Source organism: Tachyglossus aculeatus, chromosome X4 (genome assembly GCF_015852505.1).
Source record: "Tachyglossus aculeatus isolate mTacAcu1 chromosome X4, mTacAcu1.pri, whole genome shotgun sequence".
NCBI lineage: Eukaryota > Metazoa > Chordata > Mammalia > Monotremata > Tachyglossidae > Tachyglossus > Tachyglossus aculeatus.
Window position 1 is genome coordinate 7,078,201 of NC_052098.1, and position 23,291 is coordinate 7,101,491.

The 23,291-nt window shown below is 44.0% G+C and overlaps 1 protein-coding gene across 3 annotated transcripts in view; it reads left to right on the forward strand.

Annotated features, from left to right (window-relative positions):
- GNAQ (G protein subunit alpha q) overlaps nt 1–23,291 on the forward strand; it is a 342,540-nt gene that overhangs the window by 243,419 nt on the left and 75,830 nt on the right. For all 3 annotated transcript variants that reach the window (XM_038769485.1, XM_038769486.1, XM_038769487.1), the window contains exons 5-6: nt 8,360–8,488; nt 13,056–13,185. In XM_038769485.1, coding sequence (XP_038625413.1) covers nt 8,360–8,488; nt 13,056–13,185 — 259 coding nt within the window. The remainder of the gene's footprint in view (nt 1–8,359; nt 8,489–13,055; nt 13,186–23,291) is intronic.

Genomic DNA, 23,291 nt, shown 5'->3' on the forward strand with positions numbered 1-23,291 from the left:
TTGGCTTTCTTAACACTCTCAGAGACCTGACGGCAGATAGAAAGATGAAACTAAAAATAAGGTAGCAAATGGCCAAATGCCCCTTCTCTTCAGTTTTGCTCCTCTGAGATTTGCCCACTGAATGCTTTTCTAGTTGCTCTTTCTATTTCCTTTACCATTTTCCCTCTTCCGATGCTTCTGATCATTTAATCCATGTCAACTAAGTAAAGACGTGTTGGTTTGAAATTATTTTGATGCCTGTCCCCTTCTTAGTTTTAGCTGTTTTTAATCATGCAGCCCAAAAGCACAAGCTATCTTTTCTAATCCCTTAAGAATGTTTCTATCACAATGAGGTCTCCACCTAATTTTTTTTTAAATAGACCTAGTTTCCGCAACCTTCTTTTCAATAATTAAGATGTGAGAGTTTCTACAGAGTAATTCTCTGTGCCATATTATCACTGAAAGATCATTCTTATAATGATCTTAATCTGAACTGTGTCAGATTCTGTCCAAGACTATAATGAAAGGTAGAGAAGAATTGATGTTATTTTTCCTCATTCCTTTTGTTTTTACCAATAAAAGTAAGACTAAGCCAGATGTTTGAAAATGTTTTCTTATTGCCCATACCCAGCTCTTTAATTTTTTCTATTCCCTAGAACCAATGAGGGTGTATTCCTAGTTTTATATTTGAATGAGATATTCGAAATTTGAGCTTTATTTTTATTTCTTTAATTTTTTTTCTAATGTCATTCTGTGCTTCCTTTTTGAATATGATTTATTTGGCTTCTGGCCTTAAATAGGATTTGTTTTTTGTGAAATTTTGGGTTTTGCAATATTCATTTAAATAAGCTACTTGGAGGCTGTTGCACACCAAGTATCCCAAATTTCAGCCCATCCCCAACAAAGCTCCATTGTTGTCTCTCTGCGTGCAACCTCTGATCTCCCTGTTGACCATGCATTTTTTACAACAGAGGAGCAGTCTGAAATCCTGTGTCTCCATGTTGAATCTCCTTGCTAACGGAAGGCCATTTTTCTTGACCTTCAAGAGATTATGTTCGAAAGATAATTGGTAAATGGGTTAGATCTCTCTCTTAGGCTGGCCTGGTAACCTAGTGAAGCGGAGACCTGAGAATTATACATGGCATTCGTTCAATGTGTATAGCCAATCTAGATCATTCTGACCCCAAACAGGATTTGGGTCTGAAATGATCCTCCTGCTCCCTCTTCGACTCTCCCATCCTTCCCAGCAGTTATCTCATTAGGAGATCTCCTGCCACCTCTCAAAATTCAGCCCCTCCACCTGCACCTCTGACCCAATCCTTTGCATTTATCAGAACACTTGCCCTCTCCCTCCTTCCCTACCTGGCCACCATTCACTCTCCAGTGGCTTCTTCCCCACTGCTTTCAAACGTGCTTGTGTATCTCCATCCTAAAAAAGCCCTCCCTTGACTCCACGGTCCCCTCCGGTTATTGCCCTATCCCTCTCCTACTATTCCTCTCCAAAATCCATGAGTGAGTTGTCTACATCTGCTGTCTTCACTTCCTCTCCTCCAGTTCTCTCCTTGACCCCCTCCAATCTGGCTTCCACCCCCTTCACTCCACGAAAACTGCCCTCTCTGAGATCACCAATGATCTTTTTTTTTATCAAATCCAACAGCCTCTACTCCATCCTAATCCTCCTCAACCTCTCAGCTGTCCTCGACACTATCGACCAACCCTTTATCCTTGAAACATCATCTAACCTTAGCCTCACTGACACTGTTCTTTCCTGGTGCTCCTCCCATCTCTCCAGTTGTCTCTTCTCAGTCTCTTTAACATGTCCCTGTGCCTTCCCCACTCTAACTGTGGTGTCCCTTAAGGTTCAGTTCTGGGTCCCCTTTTGTTCTCCATCTATACCCACTCCCTTGGAGAACTCATTTGCTCCCATGGCTTCAACTACCATCTCCAGCCAGATGATGTCCAAGTATGCCTCTCTGGCCCTGACCTCTCTCCTTCTCTGCGGTCTCACAATTCCTCCTGCCGTCAAGTCATCTTTACTTGGATGTCCCACTGACATATGAAATTTCACATGTCCAAAACAGAGCTCTTCATATTCAATCGTATTCCCACCCAAACCCTGTCCTCCCTGTTTCTTTCTTATCACTGAAGACAGTACCACTATCTCCCTGTTTCACAAGCTCGTAACCTTGGCATTATCCTCGACTAATGGCTCTCATTCAACTCTCACATAGTCTATCATTAAATCTTGCCAGTTCTACCTTCATAACATTGTTAAAATCTGTCCTTTCCTTTCCTTCCAAAATGTTACCCCGTTGAACCAAACACTCACCATATTCTGCCTTGACTACTGCATTAGCCATCTCGCTGACCTACCCACCTCCTGTCTCTCCCCTCTCTAGTCCTTACTTGAACCTGCTGCCTGGATCATTTTTCAAAAATAAGTCCAGTCCCCATCTCCTCAAAAACCTCCAGTGGTGGCCCATCCACCTCCACATCAAACAGATACTCCTTACGATTGGCTTTAAAGCCCTCAATCAGCTTGTCCCCTCGTACATTATCTCCTTGTTCTCCTTCTAAAGCCGAGCCTTTACACCTCACTCCTCTAGCACCAGCTTGTTCCCTGGGCCCCGGTAATGTCTATTTCACTGAAAACCCTTTTCCCACATCCTCCCTCCGGCCTGGAATTCCCTCCCTCTCCATATATGCCACCTTCAAAGCTTTAAGGTCACATCTCCTCTAGGTGTTCCCTATCTTCTCTTCTAGAGCTTCCTCCTCTAGACAGTAAGCTCTTTGTGGGCAAAGAATGTATCTGCCAACTCTGTTGAATTATACTCTTCCAAGTGCTTAGTATAGTGCTCTGCACATAGTAAGTGCTCTTTGAATACTAGTGATTGATTTTGGCTATGTATTCATTCTAATTTGCCCACTTTTCCATTTTGTGCAGTATTTGCAGACTTGGGAAAAGATAATTAACTTGGGTAGCTTAAGTGTCTTGTGCTTTCTACTGAAGAGAAAGAGTGACTAAAAGGCAGACTTTAAAGCGCTACCATAACCACTGTGCTCCCCATGACTTGTTCTCTGTCCAGAATGGTGATTAAGCATTATGTGGTGTTGGAATGTCAAGTATTAACAGGTCAATAGGTAACACTGAAGAGGGGCTAGTAAATTACCCATTTTCTAACATTGCCCAGTCCTCCTGGTCAGTAATGTCGATCCCAACTGTGCCACGTTAGCTTTCTCTTCCTGATGTTAGGAGGGAGCTACTTGCCAGCCATTTGTGACACCCACATTGCCGTGGTAATGCACCTTGTGCCTGTCTCCATAGCAACCCCTTGAGAATTACCTCAGCAGCCACTCAAAATCATTTTTACAAAACAAATTACAGCTATAATTAACTTTTTGAATTTACTCTGTAATATAAATTGGTTCAGACCTGGGTGATTTATTTTTTCCAGTTTAACTGAATGGCAAACTGTCCCCCTGCTACTCCACCAAAATCTTTTTTCATTTTGTTAAATGCCTAGAATGAATAAGTACAATAAGGTTAAGAGATTGTAACTCCCAACATATTTCATCAAAATGTGACAGTCTCAATAAATGAGACAGATGCCCTCCCCCTGCCCTGTAGCTCCATTCTCAAGTGGAGCGGAGGGTTGTTGGCACTAGTAAATGTGAACTGCATTTCACCCCAGTTGTGGAGAAACTGGCAGGAGAATACTCTCAATACAGAAGTGGTCTCTGTCTCTCTCAACAGACCTACAAACACAAAATGGAGGAATAAACTTGAGGGTGGAACCCCCACCACCACGCCCCCCAGTGAAAGGCTTCTACTGAAGGCCTTGATCTATTCTGGCACCACTAGCTGTGACCAAATACCAGTTCTGAAGAACAATTTTGAGTGTTATTTAGAGGTGCGTGTGCCCATATATGTGTAATAAATGGGTGAAATTAATCAGGGAAGGACCATCCTATCGAGAGGACATGCCCATTAAGGTTTCTTCTACCCTAACATGTAGAGATCTAGGTGCATGATAAACGTTTGTGGTGATGATGAGCGAATCTAAGACTTACTGGGGAGGATCCCATTTCATATGACCCTTCCAATTCAGTGGGGCCTTCCCCAAAGTCACACCATTCTATTCCTTAAGGCCTTGTCCATTACAGGTTTGGGAAAGTTATGACTGTAGGCTGAATATCTCATCCAGTGTTTCACCTGAGCAGAAGCCCTGCCAGAGATCATCATCCCTGTTTACAGAGCCAGTCCAGCTACCTGGGGATCCTCTAGTGAGCATAGATCAGGCACTCCAGATCTTCCTCTCTTCCCTTCTTCCTTCCTTCCTCCTCCACCAGCACAACGAGGAATCAAAGCCACCTCAGGTAGGACAGCCAAGGGGTCATGGAGTTGCTCGGTAATTGGAGAAATGGCCAAGAAGCGATTTCTTGCATTCTGGTAGTACCAAGTAGTACCTGCCTTTCAGGCCTGGGTTTTACCATCATCATCATCATCAATCGTATTTATTGAGCGCTTACTGTGTGCAGAGCACTGTACTAAGCGCTTGGGAAGTACAAGTTGGCAACATATAGAGACAGTCCCTACCCAACAGTGGGCTCACAGTCTAAAAGGGGGAGACAGAGAACAAAACCAAACATACTCTCCTGGTTCTCAGGTTTCCCAGCTGGCTTCCATCTGAGGAGTTGGAAGAGGGTGCCTGTGTGTCACTGAGAATTTCACTGTACAGGGGATTCACCCCTGCTTCCTCAGCATGAGGCCACTGAAGTCAAGAGGAGCAGATGAGAAAAGGGAAAATAAGGCCTCTTGCAAATTGGCCCTTTACCCAAAAAGGAACCTTTCAGAGAGCCTGCTGGAAATTTGATCATGCCCCCCCCCGTCACCTAGATGGGCATTGCAGGCTATCATTTCAGTCAAATAACCACTCGGCCTATATAAGTGCCTGCTCCAAAGCAGATGCATGCATAGATTTCATCTGACCCTGCTATATGTTTTCCAGGCAGCTCAATTTGTTATATTCAGTTGGAGGGAGAATAATCAAGGCCCCTAGGATACAATGTGATAAAAACGGTTGCCCCACTTAACATGCTCATTCTCTGAAAGACTCCTATGCAAATGAGCAGCGGGATATTGAAGCGTAGTGCCATAGATCATTTTGTTTGTTCAACCATCAGTTCAGTCTTGATGAAATTGAGAGACATGATTTCTGTTCACTGCACCATAACACGAATCTTTTCCCCAACTCCTAAGTGCCTTGCTATTTGAGAATGTTTGTAGTTCAACAAATCGTTCCATTTATCCATTCTGCCTACAGTGAAATGAACTAAGTTCTTGAATCAGTTGTACAGGAGCTGCTATTCATAGGCAATCATTCAGGAAACATAACACAAGAAGATATATGAATGCTTAGGATCTGAAAAGCATTATGGACTAGTGAATGACTGAGGTTGTGCATCCCTACACACAAACCAAGATTTTCATTTTTGGGATGAAGTTAGGTGTCATCATGATGTAAGAAGTCGTGTCATGTTGTATTATACCATGTACCAAAAAACCCAAAACCCTCAAATATAGTTTCCATCAGGGTAATCTCAACTTCCTGGTAACCCCTTTGTAAAGATACCATCAGCAACAGTCACCAACTTTGTTGTCAATCTAAAGATAGAGAAGCAGCATGGCCTGGTGGACACAGCATGGGCCTGAGAGTAATAAGGACCTGGGTTCTAATCCAGTTCCACCATTTGCCTGCTCTGTGACCTTGGGTGAGTCACTTCACTTCTCTGGGCCTCAGTTATCCCATCTGTAAAATAGGGATTAAGACCGTGAGCCTCATGTGGGACACGGGCTGTGTCCAACCTAGTGAGCTTGTACCAACCCCAGCACTTAGAACAGTGCCTGACACATAGTAAGCGCTTAACAAATACTATAAAAAATGATGGGCATTGATTCCAGTATCCTGTTTTTGTTCCCTACTAATGTTGAGTAGCTCCACAGAAGTCATGAGCATCAAAGTCATTTTTTATTCTATACTTGTAAGTGATTTCTATGCATGCCATAAGCTATTTTACCAGAGTATGATTTTAGCTCTGTATTTGAGACATGGCTTTGATGTTATAGAAGACAATAAGATGGTGTTGGAAGCATTGGAAAGGCGTGCTGGGATCACATAGCTTTTCATGAGGAGAACAGGTCAGCCTTATCCTAAGCTACCGATAGTCAGGGATCTTTGTTTAGATTTCCTTGAACATTAGGAGGAAGGAGTATTCTCAGTCACTGGATGGTTGAGGTTCAGAGCAACTGCAGTGGTTTTGTTTGGTGTCACCTTGCTGACTTCGCTGTTGGATCGAGGCGGGGTGGGTGTCTGTGAACTGTGTGTGATTCATTCATTCAGTTGTATTTATTGAGCGCTTACTGTGTGCAGAGCACTGTACCAAGTGCTTGGGAAGTGCAAGTTGGCAACATATAGAGACGGTCCCTACCCAACAATGGGCTCACAGTATCACATCCAATGCTAGGGATGGAAGGGGGGGGCGGGGAGAGAGAGAGAGAGAGCGAGAGAGAGAGAGAGAGAGAGAGAGAGAGAGAGAGAGAGAGTGTGTGTGTGTGTGTGTGTGTGTGTGTGTGTGTGTGTGTGTGGTCACATTGATTGCTAGGTGGTTCCAAGGATTCATTTTGCTCCAAATTGTGGGCTTAGTCATTGAGATGGTACTTGGTGTAGGTTATTTCATCTGCTCTGGTTACTTCTGGTTTTGAAAGATAGAGTGCTTTCCATTAAATCCCCCAATCTGGAGGTTCTCCAGTCCCAGATCACTGAATCTTTTGGCTCCTCTGTTTTTAGTATGTTCAATTTGTTATTTCATTTTACCAATCTGATTTACCCAGCCTGCACATATTGCTCCTGTAAATGCCGCCCTACTCCCTGTACCTCGAACTCTTCTATTTCGCCACTGACCTATTGCGTACGTCCTGCCTCTGGCCTGGAACTCCATCCCCCTTCATAGCTGACAGACATACCCCTCCCCCCCTTTAAAGCCTTATTAAACGAACCTCTCCAAGAACCCTTCACCGACTAAGCCTTCATTTCCTCTTCTCCCACTTCCTTCTGGGTCACCCTTGCACTGGGATTTCCACCCTTTATTCCCCCCACCCTCAGCCCTGTAGCACTTATGTACATATTCATAATTTACTATTTATATTAATGTCTGTCTCCCCATCTAGACTGCAAACTCCTTGTGGGTAGGGAATGTGTCTACCAACTGTGTTATAGTGTACTCTCCCAAGCACTTAGTACAGTGCATGCAGTAAGCGCTCAATGAATACCATTGATTGATTGAATAATTTTAATACTACTGTGGAATTGCTAGTTTTGAAATCCTAAAACGATACCTGCCCTCTGTGAAAATAATTAACAGATGAATTAAAATGCAATAATGTCTTTCTGATTTCAGGATTCCCAATGACACCCCAGGGGCTTGAGATTTGTTTTCTTGAGCACCAAATTTATTTTCTGAAGCATTTGATTTTAAGCCCCTTGACAGCAAGGATGATGTCCTCCTGGTCTTCCTTTGCAGTTTCCCACCGGAACCCAATTGAGTGCCTGGCCCAAAGTGGGGATGCATTCAAAGCTGTTATCGGTAATGGGCATGGGAAGAACCTGATTCAGTTATGTATCTTGTAGACTTTGTTTTGGAGCAAGTTTCCCTATAAACCTGGGTAAGATCAAGGAATCAAATTGAGGGAACCCTGACCTTTTCCCTGACTCCTTCCCAGGTTTTCTGTGTGGAGAAAAAGCAGAGAATCACTTGCTTTTACTGCAGCCAATTTGCTGTGGTTCATGGCAGTGGCAGACAAGGAACAAATGAGATTCGTAAATAATCCAAAAGCTAATGGATTCAACCTCAACCCCCACCAAATCTTCTAGCGGGACTTCTAACCAGCAGCAAAATGGAGTGATTTGAGTTTCATTTCAGTTTCTTTCTCCTGACCACCTTCTGGCAAGGATGCTGTTGAGCAGGGAAATGGCTTAAGAGGCAGCAGAAGGGAAAAAGAGGTGATGCCGAAGTCCTGTATAATTGCCATCTGAATAATTGACTGTATCTCCCTCTAGCTTTTTCTCCCTGCCTCTCTCTCAGTCAGTCAATTAATCACATTTATTGAGCACTTAACTCTGTGCAGAGAACTGTACTAAGCCCCTGGGAGAGTACAATAGAGTTAATAGATACAGTCCCTGCCCTCAAGAAGCTAACAGTCTAGCAGATTTCCCTTTTCTTCATTGCTTTCTGTCTCTCTTTGCCTTTTTCTAACTATTTTCCTTAGGGGGCTTAATGTTGTGTTGTTGCTAACCTTTCAATCATTCCTTCTTGTCTACAGCTATCTTAATGACCTGGACCGTGTAGCAGATCCTACCTATCTGCCTACTCAACAAGATGTCCTCAGAGTTCGAGTGCCCACCACAGGGATCATTGAGTATCCATTTGACTTACAAAGTGTCATTTTCAGGTAATGTTCTGGTCCTTGAGACACACATTACTCGCTCTTATGTTATTTGTGTGGTATTATCATAATGAACATTGGAGCCATATGTGGCTGCAGCTGTAATAACATTTACCAGTAATCACAAGTTTAAATGTTAATGTAGAAGTTTTGGCAAAATTAATCCCTGAGGGAAGGGGTAGTGAGAAGAAACATGGGCAGGGTTTTGTTTGTTTGTTTGTTTGTTTTAATTACAGTGAAATAAGTGGAAAAAGTAAAATCTCTTTCTGCTGACATAGTTGTTAACGTAAAATCAATTGTACCTATCCCACTTAGTCTACTTGGGAGAAAGCTCACAAACGAGGAAATTCGTGGAAGGAAAGACTCTTCCATTATTAGAAGTGTCTGAGATGGGCTGGCTGATCTCATGCCCCTTTCCAGTTCGCAGGTGACAAATATTAATTTGAATATCATCTTGACTTCCTGCAGCATGATGATGATGGAGTCAATGCTATTTATTGAGGGCTTGCTGTGTGCGGAGTACTGTACTAACCGCTGGGGAGAGTACAGTAGAGTCGGTCAACACTATCTCTGCTCTCAGGAAGCTTACACTTCAGTGGTCCAGTAAGGTTTTGGTCTTGTAGATTGCAAGTTTCTTGTGGGCAGGGAATGTGTCTACCAACTCTGTTGTATCGTACCTTCCTAAGCGCTCAGTTCAATGCTCCGCACCCAGTAAGTGCTCAATAACTAACATTGATTGATTGATTGATTGAAGGTTTAGGTACTAAGAACCTGTATCAGGGAGTTGATAATAATGCTAATGTTGTGCACAGAGCCACTGTCTTATTCCTGCCAGTCATGATGCATTGCGAAATGTTCATAAGCCCAGTGTGGGCAGGGATTCTCTCTTTATTGCTGAATTGTACCTTCCAAGCACTTAGTATAGTGCTCTGAACACAGTATGGCTCAATAAATGCAGCTGAATGAATGAATGAATTAGAATGGGGATGTGCTGTCCCCTTAAGTAGTATTTACACAGGGAAAGAGCATCTCTCCCTTCCTCAACACCCACATTCACCCAGACTCTGTGTGTGCTATGACGTGCCCTCAACCCCCATAGGTTGTGGAAGTTGTGGTACTAGAGGGCATTCACTTATGGTATTCTTGGAGATATCCTCTACAGTGTAGTTATGTGCTGCAGTTAGGGGAGGGAGAAGTGTAACTATATCAGCGCTTAGAACAGTGCTTTGCACATAGTAAGCGCTTAACAAATACCATCATTATTATTATTATTATTATTATGTTCGGCTGGTCTCCTTAGTGGATGGCACACCTCCAGGAATTGAGCTGGCTAATAATGATTGTGGAATTTTGTTAAGTGCTTACTATGTTTGAAGCACTGTTCTAAGCTCTGGGCTAGGTGCAGGTTAATCAGATAGGACACAGTTCCTGTCCCACATGGGGCTCAGAGTCTAAGTAGAAGGGAGAATCCCCATTTTGCAGATGAAGAAACCGAGGCCCTGAGAAGTGAAGTGACTTGCTCATGATGTCAGAAGGTTAGAGCAGACAAGTGGTAGAGCTGGGATGAGAACCTATGTCCTCCATCGTCCTCCGACATCCTCCGACCCCCAGCCCTATGCACTAGGTCACACTACTTCTCGGAACTGATGTCTCCGGGGCCACTCCAGCAAATACAAAAAGAAAGTGGAGAGTGGGGCCTCCACGCCCTTGTACCCAGAAAATCACATGACTCATGCCTCCCTAGTCTTCATAAGAAGACGACAGCTGACCTCTTCCAGCCTTTGTCAGATCCCTTTCTGGGGCCCAGTGCATAAATCTTTCAGCTGCAGAAAAATTGACATGATCATGTTTTCCATTTATGAAGTCACACATCTCAGGCATTCATTCATCCTCACAGCATTTGTTGGCGTATAGAGGAGTTAATCGACTTGGTTTATGGTGACAAGACAAATCAGAGGCGGAGAAGGAAATGGAAACAAGGGACCTGTGACCCTTTCCTGGCACTATTCTCTCCCTGCAAGTGACAGTGTTATCATTTTCAAAAACTAAGGGAGAAAGTAAATATATATTTGAACCACAGTTTAATCGCTTAATACAGGAACACTCAGTTGTATTTTTCTTTGGAATCCAACCTTTGTTATGTTTTGAGAAATGGAATGATGTTCTTTATAGCTCTGTGCCAGTTTGAGTGATCTCTGAATAAGAAACATAAAATCCATCTGAAACATATAATATGTCAAATATTCCCTAAAAATCCAATACAGCTGGATCAAACAGAATTCCCTCAGTTTTCAAGAGTTATCTCTGAGACTGCGAATCCCCTGGGGATCAGTGATTGTGACCCATCTGCTTATATTGAATCTACCCCAGAGCTAAACAGTACCTAGCACTGCATACCAAGGGATAATGTTCTTTCTGATTGAATTGCCCTTAGAACCACCAGCCTGCACCAAGGAAGTTTCCTCTGGTTGTTACGCATTACTCTCGGTGTCACGTTCATAAAACACTCTCAGTTCATTGGTCCACAGAGTTTATTGAGCACTGGCTAAATCCTGAGCACTGTACAGTACTAGGCTCAAGATATACATGTAGACATCTTGGTTTTGAAAGATAGCATCTGTAACAACTAACTTTGATCATGGGAAGTTTGGTATTCCTCGTACCTATCAAACATTAAGCGGCCACTAAGGCAGTTTTTTCTTGGTCTCGGAATTAACATTTGCCAGTAAGCCAATAAATATTTTTGTCAACTCATGCCTCTGTAGGTATGGCTGGAAGAAAGATAATCTTCTCCCTCCTCCCCTCCTTGCTCTGCCTTTCCCCTGCTCTGTCCCACACTCATTTTGTGTAACTATTCTGATACTTGATGAAATGAGATGGGTAATTTCTTCCAATAAAGACACAGTGAGTGATTTTCTTTTTGTCCTTGTTGTGGGAATAGAGAGGAGACAGTGTTTCAATGCTCCTTACTACTCAGTCTGTTTCCCCAAGAGTCCAGCCACATTGAGACATTGTCACTTTCCCTTTGCCTATTAGCTTCCTCTTGTGTTTTATACCTGCAAGTGCTCATAGAGTCTCAGTTCCCTGGAGACGTGTCTGTTCAGAAAGCTGAAAAGCAGTATGGACGTTTACAGGTCCAGGCGAAACATAATCAGCAAGTCTCACGCCTACTAGGCGTACCCAGTTTGAAGGGCCAACAGAACATTTTGTCTTCAAATTCGTTAGCATCAGTTGGCTCAACTTTGGGAGCCTAGGTATGCTCCCTCTGAATATTGACACTCACTCCCAGGTTCACACCTCACCTTCCAGACTAGCCAATGTCCAACTCTTTTTTTTTCATTGGTATTTAAGTACTTACTATGTATTTACACTCTACTAAGTGCTGGGGTAGATACAAGGTAATCAGGTTGGACACAGTCCTAGTCCCACATGAGGCTCGCCTTCTAAATCAGAGGGAGGAGGATTTACTCCCCATTTTACAGATGAGGTAACTACAAGCTAATCAGGTTGAACACAGTCCATGCCCCACATGGGGCTCACAGATTTAATTCCCATTTTACAGATGAGGTAACCGAGGCACCAAGAAGTTAAGAGACTTACCCAAGGGCACACAACAGACCAGTGGTGGAGTTGGTATTGGAACCCAAATCCTCTGACTCCCAGGCCTGTGTTCTTTTCACTAGGCTACTCTGCTTCTCTAACTCTTCTCGACCGGAACCCCATAACAGGAACACTCAGGTCTGTTCTCCTCTTTGTCCTGGAGAAAATGTATACCCCAGGTACAGAGGGAAAAGTAGCATTTCCCACTGGCCCTCACTCAACCTAGACGTGGGCAGGGATCAGCCACCCCAGGGCTCTGATTGTCTGAGCCGTGCCACCTAACCTGGCCCTATCACAAACATTTGTGAGGTGATAATGAATGCCAATTAAAAAAATACCATTTATCTAATTTGAATCTGAGCTCATGCATTTTCTTACTTTAGCAGCTTATCCAAGTGAGCAGTGTCCCCTGAGTCAGTGCTTCTTTCAGGCTTGAAGTCAATCAATCAATCAATGGTATTTATTGAGCACTTACTATGTGCAGAGCACTGTACTAAGTGCTTGGGAGAGCATAGCATAAGCACAGTATAAATATATGAAGTAAACAGGTTTACAAGTTTTGTGTTCGGAATGTGCCTATTCCTCCTAAGTATGGCCTGTGTCTGTCTGCACAAAAAGACAAAAAATGCATTTGAATATTAATTTTTTTTAAGTTGGCTTGTGTGCTGAATTCTGTGGTTTATATTTGAGTGCCTTGGCTTCACAAATACCTGATTATTTAAAGTCCATAAGTAGTATCATCATCTCCAATGAAAGGCTTGCCCTCATCTCTCTCTGTCACTGTCTCTGTCTCTCTCTCCTCTTCCTCTCATGCCATTGTGAATATTGATGAAATAACCACTTTTCTTTAAAACAAGGTATTTTTCCCTACTGAAATGCATTTTACATTTTGTGCAGTGAACAATATAAGAGCATATTGATTTTATTAAGCTTTCTTCACCTGTGATTGATATGAATATTGTTAAATTTGCAGAATGGTGGATGTAGGGGGCCAACGATCAGAAAGGAGAAAATGGATACACTGCTTTGAAAATGTCACCTCCATTATGTTTCTCGTAGCCCTTAGCGAATACGATCAAGTGCTCGTGGAGTCGGACAATGAGGTAAGTGCCTCTTTGGGCAGTAGAGTTGATTACAGGCTAGCATCTAGCTTGAGTGTTGATAGGCGTGGGCAGTTGTGCACGAGTCATTTCGCCGGACTCTGGGAGTTGGGAATGAAGAGGGGGGAGAGACGAGTCTGAAAGGATTTCTGCATACATGTCCATGTAGTAGAACCTTGCTTGGGCCAGAAATCCAAGGACAAGCCTGACCCAGCTCCCCCTGGTTCTCTCCAAACCAGTACAGCACTTGCCTTGGCCCTAGCAATAGCACAGTGGCAGTGGTGGTGTTAATCAGAAGTGGCTGGAAATGTCTTCTTGAGGTTTTTGTGACAGCCACTTCCTGTTCGACACTGAATATTTTGGTGCGGCCCCAGCTCTCAGCCCTCAGCAGAGGGCTACGGGGGACTTGGTACCACAGGTGCCTGATCCAGACCAGCCCAGGTCCAACTTTGTGCTGATCCAGTGGAGACCCATGGATTTGCTCAGACCCCAAGCAGAGTTCTACTATGTGAATCCTCTGTGATATTGTCAGTGTCCATGAAACGGAACAGGTCGTAACAAAGATGTGGAGATCGACAGACTAATTGTCACCTCCTAGTGTACATAAGACCCTGATGTACTCTCCTCTGTGGAAGGAAGAGTCAGGAACCATGTGGTTTCATAGTGAGTCGTGGACAGCTCAAGACATTTTGACACCCTAAGCAAAATGAAGGGAGGAGGGAGGTGAGCTGTAGATGTCAGAAGGAGAAAAGAGGGGTCCTTTCCTGGCTGAACAGCAGGGACCTCGTTGGCCTGGACGGTTAGAGCTGGTCCTGGATGCAGAAAAGTGCAGCTGACTACAATACTGTTTCTAATCTTAGCCGATCAGTTAGGGGCTGAAAGGGGTGGTTGCAAGATACAAGTGGTGGTACAGCTCTGTTTTAGCATGATAAGTGTTTCTCAAAATAGGAGGGCAACTTTCTGGGGCAGTTCTTGGTGGAGGAGCGGGAGTGGACGGGAAGTCGGCGGACACTGGAGCTCCTCTGGTGGCAACAATGATGACTCTTCAAAACCAAGAAAAAAGCAGGCAAAAACCCCAAACCACAACTCCCTCTTTGTTACCCTTTTCTAGCCAAGGGACTTGCTCCGCTGTCCACTCTTCTGTCTTGGCAAAACTTTGTCAGTGTTTATATCATTTACTTTGTGTTTATCATCTCCCCATTAGCATTGTTATTCTTTCACCTGCCCTCCCTGTTAGCCTCTTCTGGGATTAAAAAAAAAACCCAAAACAGAACAGCAGCAACAAAAAACCCCTGCCAAATACATCATTACCATTCTCCCTGCTTTGCTCAGTATGTATGTGGAGGGGTTCTTTGGGGCACCAGGGGTCCTAGGGACCCTCAGGGTGACTGGGGAACCAAAATGGTTTAGCTGTATACTGAGTGAAATTATTTAATGTTGTTTTCTCCTCCAACAAATTCCAAGCATTATGGTAAATTTGGTATTTCAGCTTTATCATTTATACTCACTGAATATTCAGTGGTTTATTTCCCTACCTACCTCTTGCATCTGCTAGTAAAGGTGTGAAAAAAGTTGTAGATATTTTGGCTGGGCTGCCTTAGCAGGGGCAGCTGTCTAACATTCACAGCCGGTATTCACTGAGTGTGTGCACGATATCCCAAGGGACTCTATTGACTGAATTGTGGAAACATTTCAGTTTTTTAATACGATTTAGGAAGTCTCCCCCGCCCCCATGTGTGCTTTTAAAGCTAATATGCCTATTCAGAGTCAACCTCATGAAGGGGTTTTATAATACCTGGTGGAAAAGTAACATATTCAGTCAGCTTCTTATGCTGCAAACTCCCCTGAGGAGTTCTTCAAGATCCCTATGTAAATGCAGGACTTGAATCAATCAATCAGTCAATCAATAGTATTTACTGAGCGCTTACTGTGTGCAGAGCACTGTACTAAGTGCTTGGGAAGTACAAGTTGGCAACATATAGACAGTCCCTACCCAACAGTGGGCTCACAGTCTAGAAGGGGGAGACAGAGAACAAAACCAAACATATTAACAAAATAAAATAAATAGAATAGATATGTACAAGCAAAATCAATAAATAGAGTAATAAATATATACAAACATATATACATATATACAGGTGCTGTGGGGAAGGGAAGGAGGTAAGATGGGGGGATGGAGAGGGGGACGAGGGGGAGAGGAAGGAGGGGGCTCAGTCTGGGAAGGCCTCCTGGAGGAAGTGAGCTCTCAGTAGGGCCTTGAAGGGAGGAAGAGAGCTAGCGTGGCAGATGGGCAGAGGGAGGGCATTCCAGGCCAGGGGGATGACGTGGGCCGGGGGTCGACGGCGGGACAGGCGAGAACGAGGCACAGTGAGGAGTTTAGCGGCAGAGGAGCAGAGGGTGCGGGCTGGGCTGTAGAAGGAGAGAAGGGAGGTGAGGTAGGAAGGGGCGAGGTGATCGAGAGCCTTGAAGCCGAGGGTGAGGAGTTTCTGCCTGGTGTGCAGATTGATTGGTAGCCACTGGAGATTTTTGAGGAGGGGAGTAACATGCCCAGAGCATTTCTGGACAAAGACAATCCAGGCAGTGGCATGAAGTATGGATTGAAGTGGGGAGAGACACAGGGATGGGAGATCAGAGAGAAGGTTGATGCAGTAGTCCAGACGGGATAGGATGAGAGCTTGAACGAGCAGGGTAAAGGTATGGATGGAGAGGAAAGGGCGGATCTTGGCAAAGTTGCGGAGCTGAGACCGGCAGGTTTTGGTGACGGCTTGGATGTGAGGGGGGAATGAGAGAGCGGAGTCGAGGATGACACCAAGGTTGCGGGCTTGTGAGATGGGAAGGATGGTAGTGCCATCAACAGTTATGGGAAAGTCAGGGAGAGGGCAGGGTTTGGGAGGGAAGACAAGGAGTTCAGTCTTGGGCATGTTGGTCCACAGTGTCGAAGGCAGCTGAGAGGTCGAGGAGTATTAGACCAGAGTATGAGCCGTTGGATCTAGCCAGCAGGAGGTCATTGGTGACCTTTGAGAGGGCAGTTCCCGAGGAATGTTGGGGACGGAAACAAGACTGGAGGAGGTCGAGGAGAGAGTTGGTGTCGAGGCAGCGCATGTAAACGACTCGTTCAAGGAGTTTGGAATAGAATGGTAGGAGGGAGATGGGTTGATAACTAGAAGGTGAGGTGGGGTCAAGAGAGGGTTTTTTTAGGATGGGAGAGACATGGGCATGTTTGAAGGCAGAGGGGAAGGAACCAGTGGAGAGTGATCGGTTGAAGATGGAAGTTAAGGAGGGGAGAAGGGACGGAGCGAGAGATTTCATGAGATGAGAGGGAATGGGGTCAGAAGCACAGGTGGCCAGAGTAGCACTTGAGAGGAGGGAGGAGAGCTCCTCTGAGGATACTGCTAGGAAGGATGGGAGAGTAGCAGAGAGTGTTGAGAGCCGGGGGGTTGGAGAAGGCGGGGGAGTGACTTTGGGGAGGTCGGACCTGATTGATTTAATTTTATTAATGAAGTAGGGGGCCAGATCTTTGGAAATGAGGGAAGGAGGAGGGGGAGGAACCGGGGGCCTGAGAAGGGAGTTGAATGTACAGAAGAGCTGAATCCACTTTATTGGCCTTATGTTTTGTGGGTGGCACCTTTACTCAGGTTTCCTGCTAAGGTTTTGAAGCTTAGTCATGATTATTATTATCATTAGTTATTCCTCTGCCTGGAGTTCCTGGGCCAGATTGGTCCAAGATCAAGGAACACTACAAGCAAGGAGCATTTCCACTCACACCCCACCCAAGTAGAGCAGATCGGTGGGGGGTGGGGAAGTGCAGGGTCCCTGGGCAACCCTGATAACTGTCATTGACATTGTTGTTGAGCTCTAACCAGCTGTTCTAGAAGTTGTCATTTTTCTGCAATAATAGTAATAACAATTGTAGTATTTGTTAGACTGTGAGCCATTGTTGGGTAGGAACCATCTCTATATGTTGCCGACTTGTACTTCCTAAGCGCTTAGTACAGTGCTCTGCACCCAGGAAGGAGGGGGCTCAGTCTGAGAAGGCCTCTGTGAGTGTAACAAGGAATTATAAAGAATACATCCTGTTGGAGTGTGTCTATATGACAGAAAGTAGAAACGGCACCAGGTTCTGTTCATTCATTCATTCAGTCGCATTTATTGAGCACTTACTGTGTGCAGAGCACTGTACTAAGCGCTTGGGAAGTACAAGTTGGCAACATATAGAGACGGTCCCTACCCAACAGCGGGCTCACAGTCTAGAAGGGGGAGACAGACAACAAAACATAACATATTAACAAAATAAAATAAATAGAATATGTAAATATGTACAAGTAAAATAAATAGAGTAATAAATCTGTACAAACATATATACAGGTGCTGTGGGGAGGGGAAGGAGGTAAGGTGGGGGGATGGGGAGAGGAAGGAGGGGGCTCAGTCTGGGAAGGCCTCCTGGAGGAGGTGAGCTCTCAGTAGGGCTTTGGAGGGAGGAAGAGAGCTAGCTTGGCAGATGTGCGGAGGGAGGGCATTCCAGGCCAGGGGGAGAACGTGTGCCGGGAGTCGACGGCAGGAAAGGCGAGAACGAGGCACAGAGAGGAGATTAGTGGCAGAGGAGCGGAGGGTGCGGGCTGGGCTGTAGAAGGAGAGAAGGGAGGTGAGGTAGGAGGGGGCTAGGTGATGGAGGGCCTTGAAGCCGAGAGTGAGGAGTTTTTGCCTGATGTGTAGGTTGACTGGTAGCCACTGGAGATTTTTGAGGAGGGGAGTAACATGCCCAGTGCATTTCTGCACAAAGATGATCCGGGCAACAGCATGAAGTATAGGTTGAAGTGGGGAGAGACAGGAGGATGGGAGATCAGAGAGGAGGCTGATGCAGTAATCCAGTCAGGTTAGGATGAGAGATTGAACCAGCAGGGTAGCAGTTTGGATGGAGAGGAAAGGGCAGATCTTGGCGATATTGCAGAGCTGAGAATGGCAGGTTTTGGTGATGGATTGGATGTGTGGGGTGAACGAGAGATCAGAGTCAAGGATGACACCAAGGTTGCGGGCTTGTGAGACGGGAAGGATGGTAGTGCCGTCAACAGTGATGAGAAAGTCAGGGAGAGGGCAGGGTTTGGGAGGAAAGATAAGGAGTTCAGTCTTGGACATATTGAGTTTTAGATGGCGGGCAGACATCCAGATGGAGATGTCTTGAAGGCAGGAGGAGACACGAGCCTGAAGGGAGGGAGAGAGAGCAGGGGCAGAGATGTAGATTTGGGTGTCATCAGCGTAGAGATGACAGTTGAAGCCTTGGGAGCGAATAAGTTCACCAAGGGAGTGAGTGTAGATAGAGAACAGAAGGGGACCAAGAACTGACCCTTGAGGAACCCCTGCAGTAAGGGGATGGGAGGGGGAGGAGGAGTCCACAAAAGCGACTGAGAATGAACGGCCGGAGAGATAAGAGGAGAACCAGGAGAGGACAGATTCTGTGAAGCCAAGGTTGGATAGCATGTTGAGGAGAAGGGGGTGATCCACAGTGTCGAAGGCAGCTGAGAGGTCGAGGAGGATTAGGATAGAGTAGGAGTTGTTGGATTTGGCAAGCAGGAGGTCATTGGTGACCTTTGAGAGGGCAGTTTTGGTGGAATGTAGGGGATGGAAGCCAGATTGGAGGGGGTCGAGGAGAGAGTTGGCATTGAGGAATTCGAGGCAGCGGGTGTAGACGACTCGTTCGAGGAATTTGGAAAGGAATGGTAGGATGGAGATAGGGCGATAACTAGAAGGGGAGGTGAAGTCAAGAGAGGGTTTTTTTTAGGATGGGGGTGATGTGGGCATGTTTGAAGGCAGAGGGGAAGGAACCAGTGGAGAGTGAGCGGTTGAAGATGGAAGTTAAGGAGGGGAGGAGGGACGGGGCGAGAGATTTCATAAAATGAGGGGGAATGGGGTCAGAAGCACAGGTGGCTGGAGTAGCACTTGAGAGGAGGGAGGAGATCTCATCTGAGGATACTGCTGGGAAGGATGGGAGAGTAGCAGAGAGGGTTTATTGTTCTGTGTACAAAAAACCAATCGCACAACATGGGGCAATCTTTGTGAGTACATGATATGGTCTGGACTGTCAATCTCTCACAGGCCTTTTCAGCCATATGAAAACTTTCACCATTGTCAACATCATCTTCAAATATGAAACATACACGTACATACAGTGCGTGGGGGCATATATACATACACACATAAATACACACTCTAAATGGATGCTAAATGGGTTCCTGTACACGTGGGTGCACTTTGCCTTATATGTGGTGAAGTGCAGCACTTTAAGACACCTTTTGGTTATACTATCAGTCAGTCGTTTGTATTTATTGAGTGCTTACTATGTGCAGAGCACTGTACCAAGTGCTTGGGAGAGTACAATATAACAGTGTAACAGAGTTGCTAGACACATTCCCTGCCCTGAACGAGCTGAGAGTCTAGAGGGAGTTCACAGTCTAGAGGGACTGTTATTAAACAGGGGGTTCAGTAGGACAGCTGAGAATGTTGTCCTTATTCTTTCTGATTTCTTTGGAGTTTCATTGCTGCAATGCTAAAATGTTTCAAACACAAATATAAGCTAATAATTGCAGCTCTGTTATTTGAGTCCAAAGCACATTACCAGCATTTCTTTCATTAATCTGCAAAGTTTTGCTGGGAGATGGAGAGGAAGGATTATTATACTGGCTTTACGGATGGAGATACCGACACCTAGGGAACGAATGTCACTTGTTCAAAGTAAAATCTCAAGATTGGGAAGGAAGAACTTTCTTGAAGTTCTTGCCATTCCCCCTTGATGAACCGGCCCTTGACATGAACCAATTTCTGTATTCTAATTTGTGAACTTTTGGTAATATCCCAAATTTATTTCTTTTTGTAATAATTTGGAAGGACCCGGAGGTACAAAATTCTTTCTTTTTCTCTTAGACTTTTGTTTATCTAAATATTTCTTACTATGTGCATTGGATGAAGGCCCAAAGCATTTTTGCTGGACCTTTAGAAATTTGATATTCACAACTTTAATTCAAAGCAGGTTTCTCTGTGTCCCATTTAGTGTATATCTGTGATGATTTAGAGCATATTCTGACAGTGATATTCTTAGTTTCTATACTTTTGTAATAGGTACAGCACAATTTACACATGAAAGGTTTTGTGGGGAACATTTTAGGTTATTGCCCTTGATTTTGACTTCCCTTTTAAGTGCCATGTGTGAAATATGACATTTTTGATACCACCCTGGAAATTCTAAATTTTGGAGTGGTTATACTTCTCTTCATCAATTCTAAGTCTTTCTAGTAAATTACTGGAGTTTGGGGTTATCGATTTACTTCTGTATATTAGAGAAGGGGGAAAAATAGTCTAATAGTAATGTTGAAAAGTTCAACACTTTTTCTGGTGTTAGATCTGCAAGCTGTTGCTCTGGTATTAAAACATTTTATGAAGATGTCTCTTACCTAGGTTTCCTCTCAATGAATTCACACAAACTCGAAGACAGTCATTAGTAAGGAGACATCTCTTGCACTGGCATAAATGCACATGAACATTCACTTACATGATCGGTGAGGCACAATGGAGGTAATTAGGCATTCAAGTATATGCAGCCTGAATTTAACAGTCCACAGTCAAGAGTTTTCTTGATGCCTTTTTTTCTTATTTTGCACTTAACTTCAATGCCTAATTACTAATAGAAATTATCCAACAAGCATTATTCCTACGTTAGAAGAAGGACTGTTTTGGACCTCGTTGGTGACTTTGGCTTGCCACTTATGGTTAGGTATTGCAGTGGTAAGGATGACTCCTCCAGAGAGAAGGACAGACGATACTGCCACTCTGTAAATCTCTCTCTGGATGCCATATTGGTGCTATTCTGAAGTTCCTGAAAAGCATACAGAATGTCTTAAATCAGTATTCTACATTGTTTTCTATTTAGATTGTGATTCCCATGTGCGACAGGAACTGCGCCCATCCTGATTAAGTGTATTTACCCCAATGCTTAGAACAGTGCTTGAAATATAGCAAGTGCTTCACAGATACCATAATTGTGACTATTATTATTACTTCAGCACTTCATTGGCACTAGGCTGCCTATTTAGCCAGAGAAGCAGCATTGCTCAGTGGAAAGAGCCTGGGCTTGGGAGTCAGAGGTCATGGGTTCTAATCCCAGCTCCGCCACTTGTCAGCTGTGTGACTTTGGGCAAGTCACTTTACTTCTCTGTGCCTCAGTTACCTCATCTGCAAAATGGGGATTAAAACTGTGAGCCCCATGTGGGACAACCTGATCACCTTGTATCCCCCCAGTGCTTAGAACAGTGCTTTGCACATAGTAAGTACTTAACAAATACCATCATTATTATTATTATATTTAGCAGAATTTTGAGTCAGCTTTCAACTTTGAGTTGCCAGTATTAATGTACGTTGGTCTAATTTGCATGGTTTTTTGGAACTGACACACACAAATTCCAGGGCCCCTGTTCTCCATTTTAACTGTGCTATTACAGTTGGGTGTGATTGTTTCAAATGCAATGTTACTGTGTACTTGTGTGTTGCATTGTTACATTTTCTCCTCAACATCTCTAAATACTCGAATCATTCATTCATTCATTCAATCGTATTTATTGAGTGCTTACTGTGTGCAGAGCACTGTACTAAGCGCTTGGGAAGTACAAGTTGGCAACAGCCCTTTGACCATTTGTCTGCAATGTGAATGGTTAAATAGTCTGTCCTGTAATGATATTCATTTTCCTGAATTTCAGTGGTGGATGTTGCTTTCATAACCGCAGCGTAGAGCAATTAGTTAAGTTACTTGTCCAAGGTCATGTGCTATAGCTGCCAGTAGAACCCAGCTGATCAATTAAACAGTAAAGCCCCCAAAATGCTCAGAAAATATATTTTAATCATTTCCTTCTTGATTTCCAACACATAAACAAATACACACTTTCCATATGTCAGGATTGAAAATGAAGCCATTTTAAAGTTATTCATCCACAACCAGACGCAACATCTTTTTTTAAAAGTGTGAAACATGTATTTTTTCATGCTCTAATAAATCTAATACAACTCTAGGGACTTTCAGCAGATAAAATTCAGCTTTTGGCTAAAAACTGGCATGAAAAATTTCAACCCCGACAGGAACATTTTTGAGAGAAAGTTATAAGTGATTAAAAACCAGGGGCTTAGGTTAGACTATCCATACTCATCTGTAACGTCATTAATGGGGTACATTCTAATCCTTCTTTAATCTACTTGATCTCTTAATCAAATTATGAGATCAGAATCAACATTTTACCACTCATCCTTTGTTCTACTTTGCTCTGATTCCATGGCCTGATTAAACAGTGAGTTTCTTGAAAGATGCCCTACTTTTTAGTGTAGTTAGACTTTTTTCAGTTTTCATTCCCTTGCTCATCCTAAACCTCCTTTAACATTTTCTCATCCCCTTCTTTTTTGCATTCCTCTTTTTTGGCACTTTCTTATTCCTCATTACTCTCCCCCGATTTCTGATACTTTTGTTCATTTTATTAAGCTTCTTTCCTGGTAGTCTTCCTTGTTTTTCACTTCCATTTGGCTATTCAAAGGAAATGTTCATTTTGGCCTTTCTGTAGTCCAAAATAAATGACTGCTTTAATCATCATCTTTTTCTGATGATGATCATGTAGATGGACCAATTTGCAATGCCTCAACTTTAATTTTCTTAAAGGAGAGGCAAGATGCCATGGTTTCCAAATTTGGCCTATTCATTAATTATAGATGGTGGTGGGAATAATTAGGTACAAGAGCACCATCGTCATGAACAGTACTGAGTATCAACTATGGACAGAGCGCTTGTTCTAGGTACTTTTCTATGGTATTTGTCAAGTGCTTACTATGTGCCAGGCACTGTCCAAAGCACTGGGATAGATGCAAGCTAATCATTTGGATGCAGTCCATGTCCCAAATAGGGCTCACAGTCTTAACCTCCATTTTACAGATGAGGTAATTGAGGCACTGAGAAGTTAAGTGACTTTCCCAAGGACACATAGCAGACAAATGGTGGAGCTGGGATTAGAACTCAGGTCCTTTCTGACTTCCAGGCTTGGGCTCTATCAACTAGGCAATGCTGCTTCTCTGCATGGGGAAGATAC